This window comes from Didymosphaeria variabile (assembly GCF_027946475.1).
Source record: "Didymosphaeria variabile strain IMI 356815 chromosome Unknown scaffold_3, whole genome shotgun sequence".
NCBI classification, from domain to species: domain Eukaryota; kingdom Fungi; phylum Ascomycota; class Dothideomycetes; order Pleosporales; family Didymosphaeriaceae; genus Didymosphaeria; species Didymosphaeria variabile.
This window is the reverse complement of record NW_026611622.1, coordinates 26,925-47,165: the sequence shown is the minus strand read 5'-3', so window position 1 is coordinate 47,165 and position 20,241 is coordinate 26,925. Positions and strand designations below refer to the sequence as shown.

Genomic DNA, 20,241 nt, shown 5'->3' with positions numbered 1-20,241 from the left:
GACGTGAGCGGCTTTTCAAGCCTTTTCACCTGCTGGGATACTTTCTTAGGAACCTGGCCCTAAATGATGTTAAGAATGCTTCGCTTTGTAGTATGCAGGAGGAGCTGGGCATGTACGGGGATCAGCTTCTTACGAGCACATCTATCTGGACCGTGGGATACGTGATCGGACAGATACCGTCTGATATATTACTGACGCGCGTGTCGCCGAGATGGGTTATCCCTGCGGTGTGTCGTCTCAAGTTCCATGAAATGGCTTTTTATATTGACTTGTACCCTAGCTCGAGGTTGGCTGGGGCATTTCCACGTTCTGTACTGCGGCTGTCAAATCCTACAAGGAGTTGTATGCGTTGCGTTTTCTGGTTGGTTTCTCCGAGTAAGTGGTCGAATGCATGGCAAAAGAAATGCGAGCACCACTAAGTGCTCTTAGATCCGGCTTCTACCCGGAATACACTACCTCCTAGGATCACCTTTTCTGGAAGACAGCGGACTTCCCGTGCGCGAGGAGGGGTATTTGTGGACGGCTGGGCTGCAGGTGCTGGTGATTGGGTGGACGGCGGCTTTTCAGGTGTTGCTGTGGAGGGACAGGAAGACTGCTGCGAAGAGAGGTGATGAACCTGTAGGTGAGAGAGAGCGAGAACGAGACATTGAGGGCGAGGTGGAAGATGCTGCGGAGATATGAGGTGGAGCGGTGAGGTGCTGTTGGAGCGTACAAATTGCGTGTTTACGGTCTGCGAAAGAAGAACGCTAAACGGACGTTCTAGCTCCTACATCGATGGCAAGAATGCTAGCGCTTATAACTAGACGTGAGCATTATCAGGCTTTAGCATAGTCACGGAAAGATGCGAGAACCAAATACGAAAACATTGCAGCACCGAGGCGTAAACTCCTCACAACGCCTAACAACCGGCACAGTCCTTCTCGCCCCTACGAAGAAGTCGAGCACGTAAACGATGACCTTGACGCCGACCCACTCGCACTCGTCCCGCCCCGCTCCCACCCCAGCTCTCCAAACTACTCTCACTCCCCTCCGACCACTCCTCCGACTTCTCCCCTTCCACCCCTCAACATCCCCAACACCCTCGTAATGCCCTTGACAATACTCATCTTCCTAATCCCCCTCCGCTTTATCCCCTCCCTCCCCGTCTCCCTTCTCAACGCTGTCCTCAGCAAGCAACGGCGGAAAAGACGTCAAGACACTCCCCTTCTCTGCGGCGACTTCCCCGTCCTCTCCGCCGTTTTAAACGCAGTGAGGCACGTATGACACACAGCCGTCTTCTGCCCTCTGGCGCGAGGGCCCGCGGTGTGCGGCACTGCGGACAGAAGAGCGCGAACGGGTCTGACGGGGATGCAGCATGGCGTCGGGGGTGGGCGGTATACCTGGGAAGAGATCGATGGCGAGGCTAGGACGGGCTTTGGGGAGCTGGAGCTGGAGAAGGGGTAGTGGGAGTGGGGGGTCTTCTGATCTGCGATGTGGGGTGGAACGAGAGAGAGATGGTGATGAGGATGTGGGTGAGGGCTGCCCGGTTTGGAGGTCGCTGTCCGAGCGGGAACGACGTATGGTTGAATCTGGCGGCCCGGGGGGAGTTTTCACCTGCGCGTCGGTGCAGCGTGAGCGGGACTCGGGCGAGCCGTGTATGGTGGTTTTCATGGACGCAGTGTGCGTGAGCCGCGAAAGTGACAGCGGTGGGAACGACGGGTCTTGATCCATGTGTAGAGGTTGGAGGATGGTCGGTTCAGTCGTAAACGTAGAGATAGCACGGCGCAGAGCGGCGATGGAGTGTCTTGACCGCAGCGTGCGGTCGTCTGGTATCTCGGAACCATGTCGGTGACTGGTGCGGTGCTGAATGCCATGACGAGGATGGTGAAGCGTGGCCACGGTGATGGGACACTACCGTGAAGGTGAGTGGGTGAATTTGGCACGTATAATGTTATGGGAGTAAGGGGTAAGCAGTCGGTGAGCAGTGAGTGTGCCAATATTAGTAGACGGTTTGGAGGTGCGAGCGGTGACGGGTAAAGGCTGGGAAATGTTAATTGAGCGATACGTATGTATGTGTGTGTCTGCACAGTCTGAGAATGAGAGTTGAATTTGAGCTGTGACGTCGATGCTGATATACTGCGTCGCTTTCACTTACTGACGGCTGTGCTCGATCAATCACCGAGGTAGTCACACGGATCTCTCGAGTACCCTCACCATGAACAGACGGCGAGGGCTGTTCTATCACCTCATCAACATGTCAGAACACGATGCAGAAAGTTCAATTTCTCCAATTAGTCGTACGATGTGACTACTTTTGCGAGCAGGTCTTGCCATGTTACCCTACAGTGTTGCGATCGTCTTACTCTACGCTGTGGGCCCATAGGTTGAATTGCACACGTCCTGATGGCATTGACCATGTACACGGTACTGCATCGCCATGTCTGGGGAAGTTGCTTACGAAAGGTCTCGCGGATGCGTGCTTTGCATCTGGTGTTGGTAGGCAGCGTAGTCGCAAATAAACCGGCTTTGGCAATTGATAGACATGAGACAAGGCGAAGCGGAAAGACAGCGTCAATGTCTCTCGAAGTAATGCCCGGGGCAGTACTCCGGAGAACAGTGCAAATCATCAAAGCCGTGGACGCCGCGGTCACGATGAGTGCCCCTGAACGGTGAACTTGGACATGGAAGTCTCATGTGGCTCTGCACGGAGCAGGATTCGACGTACCACGAAGACGGGCGTGGCGCCAGCCCAGGTGGTCATCGGTGGAAGGGAGAAATGTAGGGCCGATATCAAGTTATTGTAGGACGCTTAGCTGCATGTTCAGGTTTCTGCACGAGATGCAGTGGCGAGAAGCGGGTGGTAGCGCAACGCGTTTCTAATTACAAACGCACAGGGGCCAATGGTAGAGCCACTGCTAGAAAGCTGTAAACAAAGCAAACCTTGGTGGAGATTCACAGTGGCCGATACATAGTAAAACGCGTCTGGTTCTCGCGCCAACATGAGAGACGGCAGGCAGTATCAGGTCGCAGCTTTCACCGTGTACTATGGCGAAAGTTACCCTACGTTACATGTTGTACGCATAGAGCTGGCCACCTTGATACGAGGGATTCGTCTTGGGGAGGGTCAACTGAGAAGATCAGTTTTTGGGGCGGCCACTGACGGAGGCGTGCTGTCAGTCGATGCGGGGAGTGGCCTGCGATGTTTGTGGAGTCGTCATGCTCCGCAACCAGTGACTGAAGACACCACAGGGGCCGCGAGACAGGTTCGCGGCGCGTTGTCTCTGGGCCCGGGGCCACGCTTGGCTTACGCGTGCAGCCAGCGTGTCCTCTGAATATGTAGATAGGTAACGCAGTGTCGCGCGTGGAGGGTGCCGGCCAACTTTTATCTGTCGTCAGGCTCCGCGATTCGTGCTAGCTCTGCGGACACGGCCTGACATGGGATATGCCAGAATCGAGATTGCATCGCGAGAAATCCCATCAACTCTGGTCCCTTCGACTGCAGGCGGGCGCTGCCTCTCTCTTCTGTACATTGACCTGACCTCGATACGCTCGCTAGCCGTTTCCTGCCGTTCCCTCGCCGTCCCTCTTGGCTGCGAATGCGCCCCGGATACCCGTTAGGCTACATACACGCACCACTGCACCCGGCCACCCGCGACTACGGCATCGGAGGCGCCTCTCCAGGCTGGCACACGTCGGCTGCTCGCCGCTATGAGCAGCATCAGGTCGCGCATCAGCCATGCGCGGGCCAAACTCTTGAGGCGGCAGAGCCACATCTCGTCGTCGGCGTCGCAGTGCTCGTCGGCGGGCAGCGAGCGGATCCACACAGGGAGCAGCCTGCGCAAGAGCGTCTCGCTGTCGAAGCTGCCCGCCGTGCATGCTTCCGACGTGCCCGCAGAGAGAGACGACAACCGCATGGTGCAGTCGGAGGTCATGGTTCGGTCTGGCACCGGCGACGGCACCAGCGAGAGTAGGCCCGAAACGCTCGACAGCTCGAGGTCGAGAGATCGGCACTCGCAGGAGGGACCGAGCATCAACAACGTCAGGCTGATCGAGTCTTCGACCACGTCGCTCCCACACGACGTGCGCACCGCCAACCCCACCGTCACCCTCGAGGAGCCCACGCCCGTGCATCCTCCATCGCAGCCGCCGCCGCCGCCGCCGGTGCTCCCCGCCCTCGCTGGAGCCGGCGCAGAGACTGCTGCCTCAGAAGACCGCCCATCCGAGCTCCCCTCACTCCAGGCGAGCTCGAGACCGACGCCCGCCCGTCGCCAGTCGCTCGTCACGCCCTCGAATGCCCGCGCTATCAAGACACTGCTCGCATCCGACCCTACTGCTGCTGGCCCATCCGTGACCGGGCCACCGACTGCAACCGACTACTTCTCCGGGGCAAACAACTTCAGCGCCGGCATGCTGCACCGCAAGATCTGGGTCAAGCGCCTGAGCGCCTCGGCGACACTGGTCCAGATCCGTGAAGATGACCTCGTCGACGACGTGCGGGAGATGATCCTCAAGAAGTACGGCAACTCGCTGGGCCGAAGCTTCGACGCGCCAGACCTCACGCTGCGCATACTGCCCCGCGACAGCAATGGGAAGGGGCAGGAGCGCATCCTAGGCCCAGAGGAAGAGATGTGCCGGACGCTCGACGCATATTACCCGGGCGGCCAGACAGTCCATGAGGCTCTCATCATCGACATACCCATCCGGGCGGCGCCGGCCCGCACGCCCAAGCCCTCGCCGCGCATCCCGCAGTTCTATGCTCACCACGACGATTCGCAGAACCATCATCAGACCGAGTACTTCCCACTCATGCCTATAGCGAATCCCTCTCCCATGACCGCCGCCTCCCACGAGACGACACGAGCTTCCCTCCCACATCAGCCGCACTCCATACAGGTGCTCCAGACAGGGCATCTACCTGCATTGCCTTCGCCTGGAGGCACGAGGAGGACCCACGCTAACCGTCCCAAGGCTTTTCGGCACAACACAGCCTCGCCTACGACGTTGACCGGCGGTGTGCCGCAGTCTGCCACCACTACCCGACCTCAACAGCGAATTCGACACGATTCCTCCGCCTCTGAAAAGCACTCTGCCTCCAGCAACCAAGCCATACCTACCCCTCCAGCCCCAGCTGACCCCAACCTGCGACAAAACTCCACTCCTCCGACTCCCCGCGTATCGTCGCCGAAGCCAGACAAGAAGCGGAAGAAGCAGAAGCCGATCGAGCCCCCGAGCTTGCCCCCAGGCTTGTTAGACAATTCAGTACCCCCCATCAACGTGCTGATTGTGGAAGACAACATCATCAATTTGCGCGTTTTGGGGGCTTTCATGCAGCGTCTGAAGGTGCGGTGGCAGCGGGCCATGAACGGCAAGGAAGCTGTTGAGAAGTGGAGGGCCGGCGGATTTCACTTGGTGCTCATGGACATTCAGCTGCCGATCATGGACGGTCTGGAGGCTACTAGGGAGATTCGGCGTCTTGAACGGGTCAATAGCATTGGTGTCTTTAGTAGTGGTAGCAGCGAAGCGCCCAACAACAGGCTTGGAGACAAGGGTCTTGACAGAGACTTATCGAGCGACGACATATTGGGGGACAAGAACCTGTTCAAGAGTCCCGTTATCATTGTAGCACTCACGGCCAGTTCACTGCAGAGCGACAGGCACGAAGCGTTGGCTGCCGGTTGCAACGACTTCTTGACCAAGGTGGGCAAACCATGAACCTTACATCTTGACACATTTACTGACCAACATCCAGCCTGTCAACTTCGTCTGGCTCGAACGGAAAGTCAAAGAATGGGGCTGCATGCAAGCCCTCATCGACTTCGACGGTTGGCGTCGATGGAAGGATTTCACCAATGCCTCTGACACCACCGACGGCACGTCGAAACTTTCAACGAGCTACTCCAGTGTTGCTCCACGAAAGGGCAAAGCAGCAGCTAGTCCAACTACATCCAACGCTCCCAATGGAGCGGGGCCGTCGACTATTAATGGAACGGCCACCAAACCGAAGGATGACGTGGAAAAGAAGTCGAAGAGAAGAAGCATGGGCGTCGTCCCGCCACCAGCGCTCGTCGAGGAAGAGAGCGCCGCTTCGACACCGGATGTTGACAGTGGGGAGAACTAGGCTCCTTGCGCCTTCCCCCCACCATCCATCCAAACTGCTATCATCACCTGTCACCAAATATCTCCTTTGGCTGTAAATTGTCACCATCATCCGCACACGCATGTACCGGTTCTGCATTGTTTGGGGTTTCCTTGAATCTGTCAAATACCTATGGTATTTGCCATTCGTTGCTAGCGTTTTTGTTCTTTAGCGATCTTTCATTCATGTCTAAGACGAGTGGGATGAGCAGGCTCGTGAGTTACATGGCCAGCTTTCTTTATCGTCTAGGGTAGAGATGCACGTTCGCAGGTGGGCCCCTCCGCGAGCTATAGGCGTGGTTCGACATGTCGGTATACATGCCGGAGTAATATTAATCATTTGCGCACGCCGATCTGCATTCTTCAATCTTTGCACGCCCATTTGACCTTCCCTCATTCTCGTTTGCTCGATGTGGTTGCACATTTCAAGAGAGCGATGACGTGGTTTGCGAACCTGTCGCGGTTTCCCCGTCAACCAGCCACGCTAAGTCCCTTTCAGCACGTCCCCAACAGACCCTTGCACCGCTTTTGCGCCGCACCTCACCTCATCGAAGATCTTTAATCACCACGCCATCGCTCGCTCGGCAACCTCTGGAAGATGCCGCCAAAGCAGGTCTATGGGAAGCGCACAGTAGCGAAACCCTCGGCGACCTATACCAAATTTATCAGCCCTAGTAAAGACGTCGACGCTCCGAGAAAGCAGGATACAGAAGTCGAGCAACGCAAAGCGAAAAGGGCAGCGAGGAGCAGGGATGCGGTGAAAAAGACCAAGAAAGAGGCGGATGTTGGTAGTTTGGTGGGGGAGTTGAATGGGCTAGAGATTAAGGACGATGTTGTCCTAGCTGAGATAAACCCCAACCAGCCGATCCAGACAAGTCAGAGTACCAGAAAAATTGTACCATTGAAGGGACGTAAGAAGGCGGGAAAGGGTTTGATCCGGAAAGAGTCGACTGGTAACAGCAGTGATCCACCGCAGTTGAAAGAGAAGGAAGAGACAGCTCTTGCGGAATGCTTCAACGGCCTACGCATCAGCAAAAACGATGGGGACCCAAACGAGGCACCTTGTGAGCGAACAGAAAGTGTTCCAATCACCCGAGAAGTTCCTACAAGATCAAGCCCAAGGAAGAGAATCGAAGTCGCGACAAACCAAGAGCAAACAGCCAAACCCAAACAACGGGCGGATCAGCAAACAATACCAGAAACACCGACACGTGCCCGCAATTCGAACGCGGCGGTAAAGACTGCATCCAAACCAATGCCACAACTTTCTACTTCGGAACCAGTAAAAGACCCTAAAGACCCCTACACATCCTACGTATCGCCGTTACTGTCGCTTCAGAGCTATGGGAGAGCCATTTTACCGTTCAAGGAATGGTCATGCTCGATTGAACCGCATTTCACCGTTAGCAAGATCGCTGAAGCTTCCTTCTCGGAAGTATATCGACTGTCAGCCACAAACACGGCATGTAGATCGCTCAGGGAATCGGTCTTGAAACTTGTGCCATTGAAAAGTGCTCCTAATGCGCCCCTCAGAAACAGCTTACAATCGCGAGCATCCCGAAATCCAGACGTCCAAGCTCAAATGGAAAGGGATGCGCGAGAAGAAGACGATTCGTGGAAGTCGCATGTTGACGATGTGCATTCGGAGGTCAAGCTCCTCCAGAACCTCAACTACATCCCAGGTTTTACCATCTTCCGCGAGCTTACTGTGCTTCAAGGGCGCCCTTCAAAAGCCTTTACCGACGCATGGAAGGCATGGAACAAAGCGAGGCCGCGAGGGAAGAAGAGCGAGTTTCCGGATCCAAGCAAGAAGGCGAGTTACGACGATACCCAGCTTTGGGCCGTCATCGAGATGCAAGACGCTGGCACAGATGTCGAGAAGGTCATGGATAAGGGTGGGTTGAGCACCGTATGGGAGATATGGGATGTTTTCTGGGGCGTGTGTTTGAGCGTCGCAAAAGCTGAGGAGGCATGCCGCTTCGAGCATCGCGATTTGCATCTGGAGAATATCTGCATAAGATCATCGCGGACGGAAGCGAACGAAGACCTTATGAATCCCATCGTCAAGGGTCCACTAACACGAAAGCTCGGCTTCACTGGGCTCGAGACTACAGTCATCGACTACACTCTTTCACGAGCGGACGTCTCCTCGTCTGCATCTCGACGCTCGTCATCGATTACGGATGTTTCTTCAGCCTCGCCATCTTCCCCTTGTGACCCATCCACACCTTTAGGCGTCGCCTACCTCGACCTCGACAAAGACATGGGTCTCTTCACCGGCGACGCCTCGCAAGAATACCAATACGAAATCTACCGCTACATGCGCGGCGCCGTCCTCTACAACGACCCTCTCAAGTCGGAGCCTTCGACAAAAAGCGGCCTCGACCCCGATCAGCTCCGTCCCTCTCCACGAAAGACGCCGCAGCACATCCGCTTCGACGACCCCGACCCATCATCACCGCGCACCTCCCCCCCCGGAAACAAACCATCAAAACGCCCTGCGACCCACCCCCCCGACATCTGGCGCTCTTTCCATCCCAAAACGAACCTCGTCTGGGCGCACTTCATCCTACACAAGCTCCTCGCGCATCTAGATGGCAACGAGCCATCCAACCTATCCAGCACGCAGGTCATACGCAACGTGGAAGCTAGCAGCGAAGAGAAGAGCAAAGTAGTAAGGAAAGCGCTGAAGCTGTACAAGGTGTTGGAAAGGGTTGCAGAGCTTTTAGAGCCCTTTGCGCTGGCGAAGACGGACAGTCTGGGGAGCATGAAGGAACTTGCTGTGTTGGCGATGGAGGAGAGGTGGTTGAGGGTTAGCGATGTTGCGGGTGCGTGAAGATGTGCATTTGCCCGCTGCGTGAGACGTGGGTTGCATTGAGGGCGTTCTACGTTCTATGGGATGCTGGTACAAGGCGTTTTGAGGGCATAGCGACGGTGTTAATTGAGAGGGTTGTGTAATTGTGATTTGTTTCACTGGATTCTTTAGCTGGGCACAAGGGACTGGTCGACGCGGTACATAGCCGGCTGATGTACTCTACTCCAACTGTGGAGGAACGTGGCCCGCACAGCAACGTGAATCAGAACATGTAAGCTGCTTCCATCGCAGTGACGACTTCATCTCCACAGTGAGGAAACCAGAGCGTCTCCTCCGTGGAGGCAAGAAATTGTATGATGCCGGAAATAAGTGGCGGCCCCGTCCGCTCTCCTCTCATCAAGATACGCGGGCACGTGGGTCCGCGCGCTAACACAAACGAAGCAGGTCCTCCTCGTACAACGCGTACAAGACTAAGCTTTCCAAGTTGCCGCGCCGGGGAGCAGACAATGCTTGCAATGCTTGCGCGAGCTTATCGCTGCTCTAGGACACCCCATGCATACCAGTCGTTCCTGCATGCGCTTTCCACCAGCCCGGGTGGCGCCAGGGCCCCAGCCTACTTATAAGCTCGAGAACCCGGGTTGCTGGACCCTTCCTCCTACCGCGTCGTGCATCTGCCATTGCCCGCCTTCAAGATGCTCTCCAGAATCATCACCGCGGCCATTGCTACCCGTGCGGTGCTGGCCTGCGATAGCTGCTACGGCGAGCCCGAGCACGATGTCGTCCTCACGCGCCACGTTCGGCGCATGCAGCCTGATGCGCAGAACGCAACTTCCGGACCGAAGGCGCCGTTGGAATGGGGCCAGATTAACTTCTTGCATACGACGGATACGCATGGGTGCGCCTCTCATCAATTTTATACCCTCAATGCGGTATGCTGACGCAGATTTGGTAGCTGGCTCGAAGGTCACATCAAAGAACAGAACTATGGTGCGGATTGGGGCGACTTTGTGAGCTTTACGAAGGGGATGAAGCAGAAGGCGAAGCATCTGGGCGTGGACCTTTTGCTTGTTGACACGGGTGATTTGCACGATGGCGCTGGGCTGAGCGACGCTACCAAGCCGAATGGGAACGTGTCGAATGCCATCTTTGAGAACATCGACTATGATCTTCTGACCATCGGAAATCACGAGCTCTACGTCACGGAGATTGCCTACGAGACCTTCACCAATTTCTCAAAGGTTTACGGTGACAAGTATCTTACGAGCAATGTGCAGATCAGCAATCCTGCGACGGGCCAGTGGGAGTACATTGGGAAGAAGTACCGGTACTTCACGACGGAGCAGGGACTGAGAATTATGGCGTTCGGTGTGCTGTTTGACTTCACGGGGAACTCGAACGTGTCGAAGGTCATCAAGGTAAGTCTTTTCTGGGTGCATTTGGTATATGCTTTGCTGACTGAATGGGAACTTGTAGGCTGCTGAGCTCGTGCAGCAGCAGTGGTTCCTTGATGCTGTGAATTACACTGAGCCTATCGACTTGTTCGTTGTTACAGGTAAGGAATTATTCGATATTGTGGATGCCATACTGACTCTGTCGATTCAGGTCACAACCCGGTCAGGAGAAACGACACCAGCAGCACCATTGGGAAGGTGGTCGATGCTATTCGCAAGGTGCATCCAGATACCCCCATCCAAGCCTTTGGCGGTCATTCCCACATCCGAGACTTTGCAGTCTATGACACCAAGGCTACCGGACTTGAATCTGGTCGCTACTGCGAGACGCTGGGCTGGCTTGCATTGTCCGGTATCGAGTCTTCCGGCTACGGAACTATGGCTCCCAGCGGAGTTCCAAACCCCACACGCAAGCCCATTCCTCCCAAGGCCAACGCCACGAGCAGCGGCGCTTCCAGCTCAAACGGCACTTCTGATCTCCTCGTGGCCCGGCGATACCTTGACTGGAACCGCCTTACGTTTGCCTACCATGCTGAGGGTAGTCAGAAGTATACCACCTTCGACACTGCTAAAGGCAAGAACACCACCAATGAAATCACATCATACCGCCAGTCGCTCAACCTTACGAGCTTATACGGCTGTGCACCGCAGTCCTACTGCCAGACGTGCAAGCCGTTCCTGGCGGATGGCAACCTGTTCGGACTTCTCCAGACGGCGCTCTCCACCGTTGTGATCAACGAGACAAGGAAAGACACACCCCGTCTCATCATCATCAACACCGGCAGCGTGCGCTTCGACCTAGCCAAGGGCCCCTTCACCTACGACGATTCTTTTATCGTCTCACCCTTCGACGACGCCTTCCAATTCATCCCTGACGTTCCCTACAGCCAGGCCTCTAAAGTCCTCGGCATCCTGAATGCTGGTGCCTTCCAGAAGAAGCGCGACCTTTCCACCGCAGACTTCAACTTCGCCCCCGTCCTTGCCGACCGCGACATCTGCATTGACCCCCCGCTCACCCACGCCTCTGGCATGGCCAAACGCTCAAACGCCCGCATCATCCGCCGCCAGGCAGCCGACCCCTCGCCAGGGTACACCACCAAGGACGACTTCGGCACCGACGGCGACGATACCATCCACAAGGCTATCCCCCGCTACTCGCAGCCCAACGATCTCCAGGCCAACGCTTCCTTCCCTACCGACGGCTCCCTCCCCGAAACCGTAGATCTAGTCTTCCTCGACTTCATCGCGAGCTACATCGTTAGTGCGCTGAATGGGGCTGACGTCGGAGGAAATTACAGCCTGAGCGACGTGAGCTACTACCTGCCCAAAGAGTTTACGACGAATAGTTATCTACCCGCTTACGCGAAGGTCGCATGGCAGGAGAACGTGCCGGATTGTCCGGTGGGAACGGGGATTGGGAGCTCTTAGAGTAAGGACGGGGGGTGGAGGGTAATGAGTGATGAGTGATGAGTAAAAGCATTGTTGTAGTTTTAGTGTAGATGATGATGTAGATGATGATGTAGATGATGTGAATAAAATGTAGACGAAAATGTAGATGTTGTACCTAGTAATTATGCTTGTCGAATGTAGGTGTAGGGATGCACTAGCCTGACGTTCGCTTCTGACGTTGGATTCTGACGTCTTCTGACATCCATATTCCCACGTACGACCTCTGCATTGCGCAGAACAATGTGCAGAGACGAGAGGCATACCGTTAGAATAAGCCTTTGTCAGCTGCTCGTATAAAATCCTATAATCATGTGCACGATAAGCGAGGGTGGAATTCCACCCTTTTACTTACGAGATCGTACTTGCTTGGATGCAACGACCATACCAGTCGCAAATCATGCCGTAGGAGTTCCATCTACTTGCTTACCTATAGCATGCAATGTGTCTGTCGAGCGAAACAATTTGTCCGATAGCGCAAGCATAAGAGTCGAGCCACGCCAGTTTTTTGCTCTGAAACACAAGTACAAATACAGCAACCCCCAACCCTCCAGCAGAAGACATACCAAACATCGTCCCTTTAATCGAGTTACTCTCTCACAATGGCCTACCCAAAAACCTACCGCGCCCTCCGCCGCTCCGCAAAACCCTACCCTCTCACTCTCGAATACACCACCGAGTCCCTCCCAGAAACTCTGGGCGCTCACGATGTCGTCCTACGCATCCACGCTGCGTCCCTGAACTACCGCGACGTCGCCATGTTGCATGAGGGAAAGTACGTTCTCCCTCCATTCCCTCTCCCATTCTCCCCTACATCCCTCCCTCTTCCGCAACACATCCCTGATCCACGCTAGATACCCCATCCCCGTCAACGACGCCGAAGTTGAAGGCTCTTGCTGCGCCGCCGAGGTCGTCGCCCTCGGGTCCTCTGTCACGAAGTTTCGCATCGGAGACCGGGTCGCACCAAGCGTGAATCTGAACTTCCTAACTGGGGAGGAGCGCGACGCGGAGGTGTGTGCGCTCGGGGGAGACACGCCGGGTGTGTTGAGGGAGTGGGCGGTTTTTGAGGAGAGGCATCTGGTTAAGCTACCTGGGCATTTGAGTTGGGAGGAGGTACGTTGTCTTCCATCGGACTCCGGGACTTGAGAGGGTAGTTGGTGGTAATCGGGTAGACGAGAATGCTAATGTGAACTTCACAGGCCGCAACGATAATAGGCGTGGGAATCACAGCCTGGGTCTCTCTCAACGAGCTCCGCAACGTACCCAAGGGCGCGACAGCACTCCTCCAGGGCACCGGCGGCGTGAGCATAATGTCGCTCCTGGTATGCCTTGCAGCGGGCATCACGCCCATCATCACATCCTCTTCAGACGAGAAACTCGAGCGCCTCAAGAAGATCAGCCCGGCTGTTCTGGGCGTCAACTACAAGACCACTTCGGACATAGCGGCGGAAGTCCTGCGTCTCACAGACGGCAAGGGCGTCGATTACGTCCTGAACAACGTCGGCCTTTCGTCTGTTCCAGACGACTTGAAGATGCTGCGCAAGTACGGGGGCAGCATTGCGCTAATCGGGTTTCTGGAGGGCTTCGAGGCGAAGTGGGATCCAAGTGTGTTGATGGGGCTTATTGCGAAGGCGGCGACGCTTAAGTGAGATACCCGTTGTATTTGTGAGTGCGCTTTGCTGATTCACTATACAGAGGCATCTTGGCGGGTTCGAGGGCCGATTTAGAAGCCGTGAGCAGGTTTCTCGACGAGAAGAAAGTCGACTTGAAACCGCTTGTTGACAAGGTATTCAAGTTTGATGATGCGAAAGCGGCGTTCAAATACCTGGAGTCGGGGAGCCATGTTGGTAAGGTTGTGCTCAAGATGTAGGATCCTAGGACAACTTCCAACTATTGGAAAGTATCGGTTCAGAACCACTATTAGCATATTCACATCTATTCTCCAGAATGCACATCACTTAAAATCAGATCGGCCACTCGCAAGCATCCAGGCATCATACGTCGCAATACCCGAGATGGCTGAACTATCCGCTATATTGCCATTGGTGGTCCTCCAGCGCTAGACCATCGTGCGTCAACGAGATCGCGGGATCTATCTCTAGCTCCAGGGTCCACGTCCAGAAAATGGAATTGTCTACACCTACCCCGCATGCTACTTCACGGAAGCGACATCCGTGTGGCGGACAGCAACCTCTCGGTGACGCGGAAGCTAACAGTATGCGGGGTGTCTCACATCGCGTAGCCGTACATAAAGCGGAACAAGCCACAGCAACACATACACATCTTGAACTTACCATAGGTATCGATAGTCGATACGCCCATCCTAAACCTCCAGTCTCCAAGATGAACGGACCCAAAGCCGCGACCTGTCCAGCGAGCCACCACCGCATCGAGAACATCCACAATGGCAAGCTCGCGAACGGAACCGTGAAGGCTGGAGGGAAAGACAAGCCTGCGCCAGGGACATATATCCGCTGGGATGCGGAGGGCGTGGAGAAGATACAGCCGGGGGAAGAGGAGAAGATTCAGGCTGTGTCTGAGCAGTTTAATCGCTTTCAGATGATGAATTTCAATGAGCAAGTATTGCCCGGGTACGAAGTCGATATGTCTCGACATAAACACTTTGTACTATCCCAACTTTTCTGAACTAACTGACTTCTAATCTGCGTGTCTAGGCATATGCATTGTCTACGGGGTACTCATCTGAAGACGCAAGGTTGTGTTATGGGCAAATGGTGGGTCTAGCGTTCTCCCGGGCGAACTTGGAGGTTGTACTAAGCTGCTGCTAGTGAGAGCTTGAGACGATATGAGGCTATCCTTCTAGTTGCTGATATCCAACCTTAGTCATCGTGCACGATAATCTGTCTCCTCATCTTGCCCAGGGCATGTTCGCTAAGCCCGGGTCGTACGATGTGATCATGCGCTATTCTTCTCTCACACCGAAGATCGTTCCCGATAACATACCCGCCCCAAGAGGCATCGGGATGAAGATCTTCGGTGTAGAAGGCGAGAAGATATGGGGAGAGGACAAGAAGACGCAGGATTGGACGTTCAACAACTATCCCATACTCGAGCTCCGCGATCCAGAGACCACATACGACATTGCCGATTCGCTCGAGCGGAACTGGAACGACCTCCCTACTTTTGCAGACGAGCAGTCAAAGCGTGTAGACGCTGATGTTGCCACCCTTGGAAGCCAACTGCCGAAGCAACACAGTGAGTGCACGATTACACAGCCAGCATTTGTGCCAGTAATTAACCCACCCAGTGGTCGCCATGCCAGAGTACTCCCAATCCGCCTACCGCTTCGGCTCCTACGTAGCCAAATTCGGGGTCTTCCCTCTCAGCGAGGTACAAAAAAACCTCGAATCCACCGAGATCCAATCCTCCGACCCCATCAACATCATCTCCCAAGAGCTGCGCACCTTCCACATGAAGCACAAAACAACCTACTCCTTCTGCGCGCAGCTCCTCCAAGACCTAGCCGAGCAGCCAGTAGACGATATCGGCATCGAATGGGACGCGACGAAATACCCCTTCGAGCAGATCGCTACGCTGGAGTTCCCCCCGCAGGATAGCTGGCTGCCTGAATTCCGCGTGTGGTGGGATGATCGTATCACGGTGAATAGTTGGCATGGACTTAAGGTGCATCGGCCGCTGGGCAGTACGAATCGGATGAGGAGGGTTGTCTATGCCGAGAGCAGGAAGCTGAGGCTGAGGGTTAACGGGCATAAAGATTATGTCGAGCCTGGGAGCGTCAATGAGGTTCCTGTGCCGGTGCCGGCGCCGCAGTTGCCGTTAAGATATCAGCATGCTGTGCAGACTGCTGAGGTTGCTTGATGTTGAGATTGCTGTTCTGATACACTTCTATGTTTGCATTGAAGGGTAATTTGTTCTTATTAGCGGGGTCGAGCGGCGTGGATGTCTGTACAGACGGAATTTGTACTTGCTTCATTAGTACACTGCGTAACTTGATGCAATCTTTGTCACTTATCATCCGTCTACGAATTCCGTTCAAGTCCATTTCCCGAACTTTCATTTACCTCAGCCATTCCCGTTCCTTTTCTGCCTCTTGAAGTCTGCATAAGCCCAACAAAGAGAGTTAGTGGAGATGCACCTTGGAACGGAAGTGCGGTCCGCCGGCCAAGATTAGCGGCGCAAGCACATCGGCGAGGGCGGCGCGTACTATGGCATGTGGACAAGGGTGTGGAGGATGAAGATGGAAGTGGGATAGGCAATGCAGAGGTTTACGGCGCTTCCCGCAGCCCCTTCGCGTACCACGGTTCCGTCCTAGGCATCGCCGCTCAACAACAACTCAAGTCAATCACAACATGTAGGAACGCTGCCCAACAGCACGTGATAAAAGCGCCGAAAGGGAACGGGGAGGCGGGGAGGCTCGGGGAATTGTCACGGCTCGATGCGGCAATGCTCTAACCCCATAAAGAAGGAGAGATCGGAGTGAGTTCTTCCGCCTGGAGGTCCACGAACATCGTCAACGGCCGCGGCCTTGGCTGTCAAACTTTATGCAGCTTCCCCACAGGCTGTGGAGCTTTGGGCTTGTACCCCGTGTACCCCTCACGATCGGCTTCGTTCCGTGCTGTAGCTCCGCGTGCAGTTTTTCACGACATATAGGCGCGGCACGGTGGCCTTTGCCCACGATGCTTCATCCCTCGGTCACGGCTCACCATGGGTGTTGTTCGCGCAGTCTTTCTGTCGGCATTGCTCGCCACGGTGTCTGTTAGTCAAGGTGATTATTTCTTGTACCATTTGATATTCGTTTCCTCGATTGACGTGACGCACAGCTATATCGGACAATGGCGGCACCAATTTCACGTTGGCCGGAGACAATGTGTCGTACCTTTTCCACGTCGACACAGAGTCTGGTGAACTCATCTCAGATCATTTTGGAGCGCCGGTAGATGACTTCACGCCAGCAGCCTTTGTGCTGGGATGGGGTTGGCACGACAACTTGGCAAATTTCCGGAGAGAGTTCCCCGATGTCGGCCGAAGTGATCCACGGCTTCCTGCAATCCACATCGAGCACCCTGACGGGGACACCGTAACCGCTCTGCTCTATCAATCACACAAGGTAACCCAAGGTAAACCAGAGCTACCGGGTTTGCCTGCCACGTACGGTAATAATAGCGACGTCTCGACACTTCAGGTACACCTGTATGACAACGTATCGGATGTTTCCGCCGTGCTTTCCTACTCGATATTTCCCAAATACAATGCTATTGCGAGAAGTTTCAGCGTTACCAATAATGGGACCGGGAATATCTCAATTGAAAGAGCAGCCAGCTTCAGCACCGACTTCCCCAACTTGGATTTGGACATGATCGAGGTCCAAGGTGACTGGTCGCACGAGTTCAACAGAGTAAAGAGAAAGATCGATTACGGCGAGACTACGTTCCGAAGCACTGAAGGCTTTAGCTCACATCTCCACAACCCCTTCTTTGCGCTAGTATCTCCTACTACAACCGAGACTTCCGGTGAGGCATGGGGCTTCAACCTGGTATGGAGCGGAAGCTTCGAAGCAACCGCCGAGAGGTTCTCGAATGGCTTTGTGCGCGTTCTGTTTGGGCTAAACTCTCTGCATTCGAGCATCAAGGTGAAGCCTGGAGAGTCTTTCCAGTCTCCGGAAGCAGTGGCCGTGTATTCTGCAGATGGCGTGAACGGCATGTCCCGGTCTTTCCACGACTTGTATAAGAGCCACCTGTCGCGAGCGAAGCAAACTCACATGACACGGCCCATCCTGCTTAACTCGTGGGAAGGTCTTGGCTTCGACATCAACCAGACTTCACTAGTCAGGTTGGCGGGAGAATCGGAGAAGCTGGGTGTCCAACTCTTTGTGAACGACGATGGCTGGTTCGGCGTCCAATACCCACGCCAAAACGACTCATTGGGACTCGGAGACTGGACTCCAAACCCAGAGTATTTCCCCAACGGCCTCGGCCCCTACGTGGCGCAAGTCAACAACTTCACCGTTCTGAACTCCACGGAACCTCTTCAATTCGGTATCTGGGTCGAACCAGAAATGGTCGACCTTAATTCGACGCTCTACAACGAGCATCCAGATTGGGTTCTGCACGCAGGCAAGCATGCGAGGACTCTCACTAGGAACCAGATGGTGCTCAATGTAGGCCTGCCAGAAGTCCAAGACTTTATCATCAACACAGTCTCGGGCATCTTAGATTCAGCCAACATTCAGTATGTCAAATGGGACAATAACCGCGGGATGCACGAGCTGTCTCACCCATCAGACTCATATAATTACATGCTCGGCCTTTACCGCGTCATCGATAACTTGACAACGCGTTATCCTGATGTCCTATGGGAAGGTTGCGCCTCTGGTGGCGGACGCTTCGACGCTGGACTGCTTCACTACTGGCCGCAGCATTGGACTTCTGGTAAGTCAGCTCTTGCTGCATGCGACAAACCTAGAACTCACATCTTATAGATAATACCGACGCATCGGATCGACTCACGATCCAGCTCGGCACATCCCTAATTTATCCGCCTTCTGCAATGGGCTGCCACATCTCAAAAGCACCCAATGGCTTCAACCAGCGCAACATCTCCATCGAGTTCCGCGGCCATGTAGCCATGCAATGCGGCTCCTTCGGGCTCGAACTCAACCCCGAGGAGCTCACCGAGCACGAAGCCGCCGCCCTCCCATCCATCATGGCGGACGCGAAGAAGGTCAATCCGATCGTCATCTCCGGCACGTTCTACCGCCTTGCGCTTCCCGACACCACGCCTTGGCCTGCGACGCAGTTCGTATCCGAGGACGGGAGCGAGAGTATCGTGTTTGCTTTCCAGCAGAAGTACACTGTGAAGCCTGCTGCGCCGGCGGTCAAGTTGCAAGGCTTGGACCCGAAAGCGAGGTACTTCAATGACCTCGATAATGGGACGTATACTGGGGCGACGTATATGAACGGTGGCATCAATATTCAGTGGGATAGGGCGGATTATCTGAGCAAGTTGATTTGGCTGAAGAAGCAGTAGTCACTTGGTGCTAATCGTCAATGGATGGAATTGGAACACAGTTTATTACAGATGTTTATATGAATACACTGTTATCGTGAAGCCGAACTCATCCTTTTTTGCGTCCATATTCGCGACTCTGTCTGCCAGCCCCAGTCGGCTTTGAAAATCGATTTTAAAGAATGGAGGCGCAGCGTACGGATAGGCGTTACTGGGCAGTGTTACAGGCCTTGGAGTATCAAGCGGGACAGGTACTTCGAAGCCTCTTGGTGGGTGGAAGTCGTCTGTCAACTTGGTAAGGTTCCTATAGTAGCCGGGAAGGCGACCTCTGCGATGGCGGTGAGGGCCTTGATGATGGTCTTCATTGTCCCATTTACTGTCGCCCCAATCGTTCTCATCCCAGTAGTCTTCATCCAAGGCCTTGTCATTCCAAAGAGTTATCGCGTGTGCACTCGTCCCAAATGGCTGAGGGACGGCTATCATTGCCAGGCCATCGGTCGTCATGCAGATCCCACCCCAGTCCCACTCAACTGAGCTCATGCCCAGAGCCTCATGTTATGGGGCAAAGCCGTACGCTCATTACGCACAAGGTCTGCATTCGGCGCAACATAGGGGTGGGTGGTGTCATACGCTCTACGGAATATTCCACCGTACAACTGATTCCAGTAGTAACTCTCGAGATATCGCGAGCGATCCTCTCATTGTAGTACCTGATCAAGATCTGTTGAACTGCGAGGCCGAAGCAGACCTTGCGTTAACGTGGTGTTCATCGCCATGCGGTAAGCTCCCAGGCCCTGCCCTACGCAATTAGATTTCTGGCATGCGTGCATATGAACACCTCGGAACAGCGTGGTTGTTCCACAGATTTGGGCTGCAGGTGTCTTCAAAATAAAGGTCGCCGAACCATAGACGATCCATGTTCAGGGATACGATCGTCTTTGATTATCGAGAGTCTGCTCCAGCGCTTCGACACTTCGCGCGTTCAATCGCCCCAGACTTGATAAGATTTTTGTAACGCCGTACGTTCCAACACATACGATGATCGTACCTTCAGGAGATAAGAATCTCATTCGGGCATTAATCTAGGTCTTCCACCTCCACCCATTCTGGTATCTGGAAGGCCTCGTCCCAATGCGGGCGGAACATGCATTCGCCGTGCGGGATATTCAACCAGAGCACGCTCTTGATCCGTGCGAACACATCTTCCCACCCGGTCAATGCCATCGAAGCAGTAATCGTTCCGGTTCGACTGGTGAACCACTGGTAGCTGGTTGTTCCAGCTGCAGCAACGAGGCCAATTGCATGCAGCCACACGTCTATCGCATCGTAAACGCGGAAGTCCGATTCGATCTGCTCGAGATGAACAGTATATCGATCGACAATATCTTGTAGTATAACGGCGTGAGTGTAATATGTCGGTCCTTGAAC

At 54.6% G+C, this 20,241-nt stretch overlaps 6 protein-coding genes across 6 annotated transcripts; all 6 read left to right on the top strand.

The window, feature by feature from the left end:
• Nucleotides 1-3,687: 3,687 nt before the first annotated feature.
• Nucleotides 3,688-6,097, top strand: MgSsk1 (Two-component response regulator SSK1p; the record flags this gene model as incomplete). The annotated part of the gene is made up of 2 exons (XM_056212183.1): nucleotides 3,688-5,676; nucleotides 5,729-6,097. The coding sequence occupies 2 exons, from the start codon at nucleotides 3,688-3,690 to the stop codon at nucleotides 6,095-6,097; spliced, it is 2,358 nt and encodes a 785-aa protein (XP_056072491.1).
• A 615-nt stretch (nucleotides 6,098-6,712) lies between these two features.
• Nucleotides 6,713-8,950, top strand: N0V89_003380 (uncharacterized protein; the record flags this gene model as incomplete). The annotated part of the gene is made up of 1 exon (XM_056212182.1): nucleotides 6,713-8,950. One exon carries the CDS (start codon nucleotides 6,713-6,715, stop codon nucleotides 8,948-8,950), a length of 2,238 nt encoding a protein of 745 aa, XP_056072490.1.
• Nucleotides 8,951-9,621: 671 nt separating this feature from the next.
• Nucleotides 9,622-11,808, top strand: N0V89_003379 (uncharacterized protein; the record flags this gene model as incomplete). Its single annotated transcript, XM_056212181.1, has 4 exons — nucleotides 9,622-9,824; nucleotides 9,882-10,344; nucleotides 10,403-10,481; nucleotides 10,532-11,808. The coding sequence occupies 4 exons, from the start codon at nucleotides 9,622-9,624 to the stop codon at nucleotides 11,806-11,808; spliced, it is 2,022 nt and encodes a 673-aa protein (XP_056072489.1).
• Nucleotides 11,809-12,428: 620 nt separating this feature from the next.
• N0V89_003378 (uncharacterized protein) lies at nucleotides 12,429-13,696 on the top strand (the record flags this gene model as incomplete). The annotated part of the gene is made up of 4 exons (XM_056212180.1): nucleotides 12,429-12,601; nucleotides 12,681-12,939; nucleotides 13,026-13,471; nucleotides 13,522-13,696. The coding sequence occupies 4 exons, from the start codon at nucleotides 12,429-12,431 to the stop codon at nucleotides 13,694-13,696; spliced, it is 1,053 nt and encodes a 350-aa protein (XP_056072488.1).
• A 473-nt stretch (nucleotides 13,697-14,169) lies between these two features.
• N0V89_003377 (uncharacterized protein) lies at nucleotides 14,170-15,666 on the top strand (the record flags this gene model as incomplete). The annotated part of the gene is made up of 3 exons (XM_056212179.1): nucleotides 14,170-14,451; nucleotides 14,709-15,042; nucleotides 15,095-15,666. 3 exons carry the CDS (start codon nucleotides 14,170-14,172, stop codon nucleotides 15,664-15,666), a joined length of 1,188 nt encoding a protein of 395 aa, XP_056072487.1.
• An 846-nt stretch (nucleotides 15,667-16,512) lies between these two features.
• On the top strand, nucleotides 16,513-18,834 carry N0V89_003376 (uncharacterized protein; the record flags this gene model as incomplete). The annotated part of the gene is made up of 3 exons (XM_056212178.1): nucleotides 16,513-16,573; nucleotides 16,629-18,236; nucleotides 18,287-18,834. The coding sequence occupies 3 exons, from the start codon at nucleotides 16,513-16,515 to the stop codon at nucleotides 18,832-18,834; spliced, it is 2,217 nt and encodes a 738-aa protein (XP_056072486.1).
• Nucleotides 18,835-20,241: the final 1,407 nt, after the last annotated feature.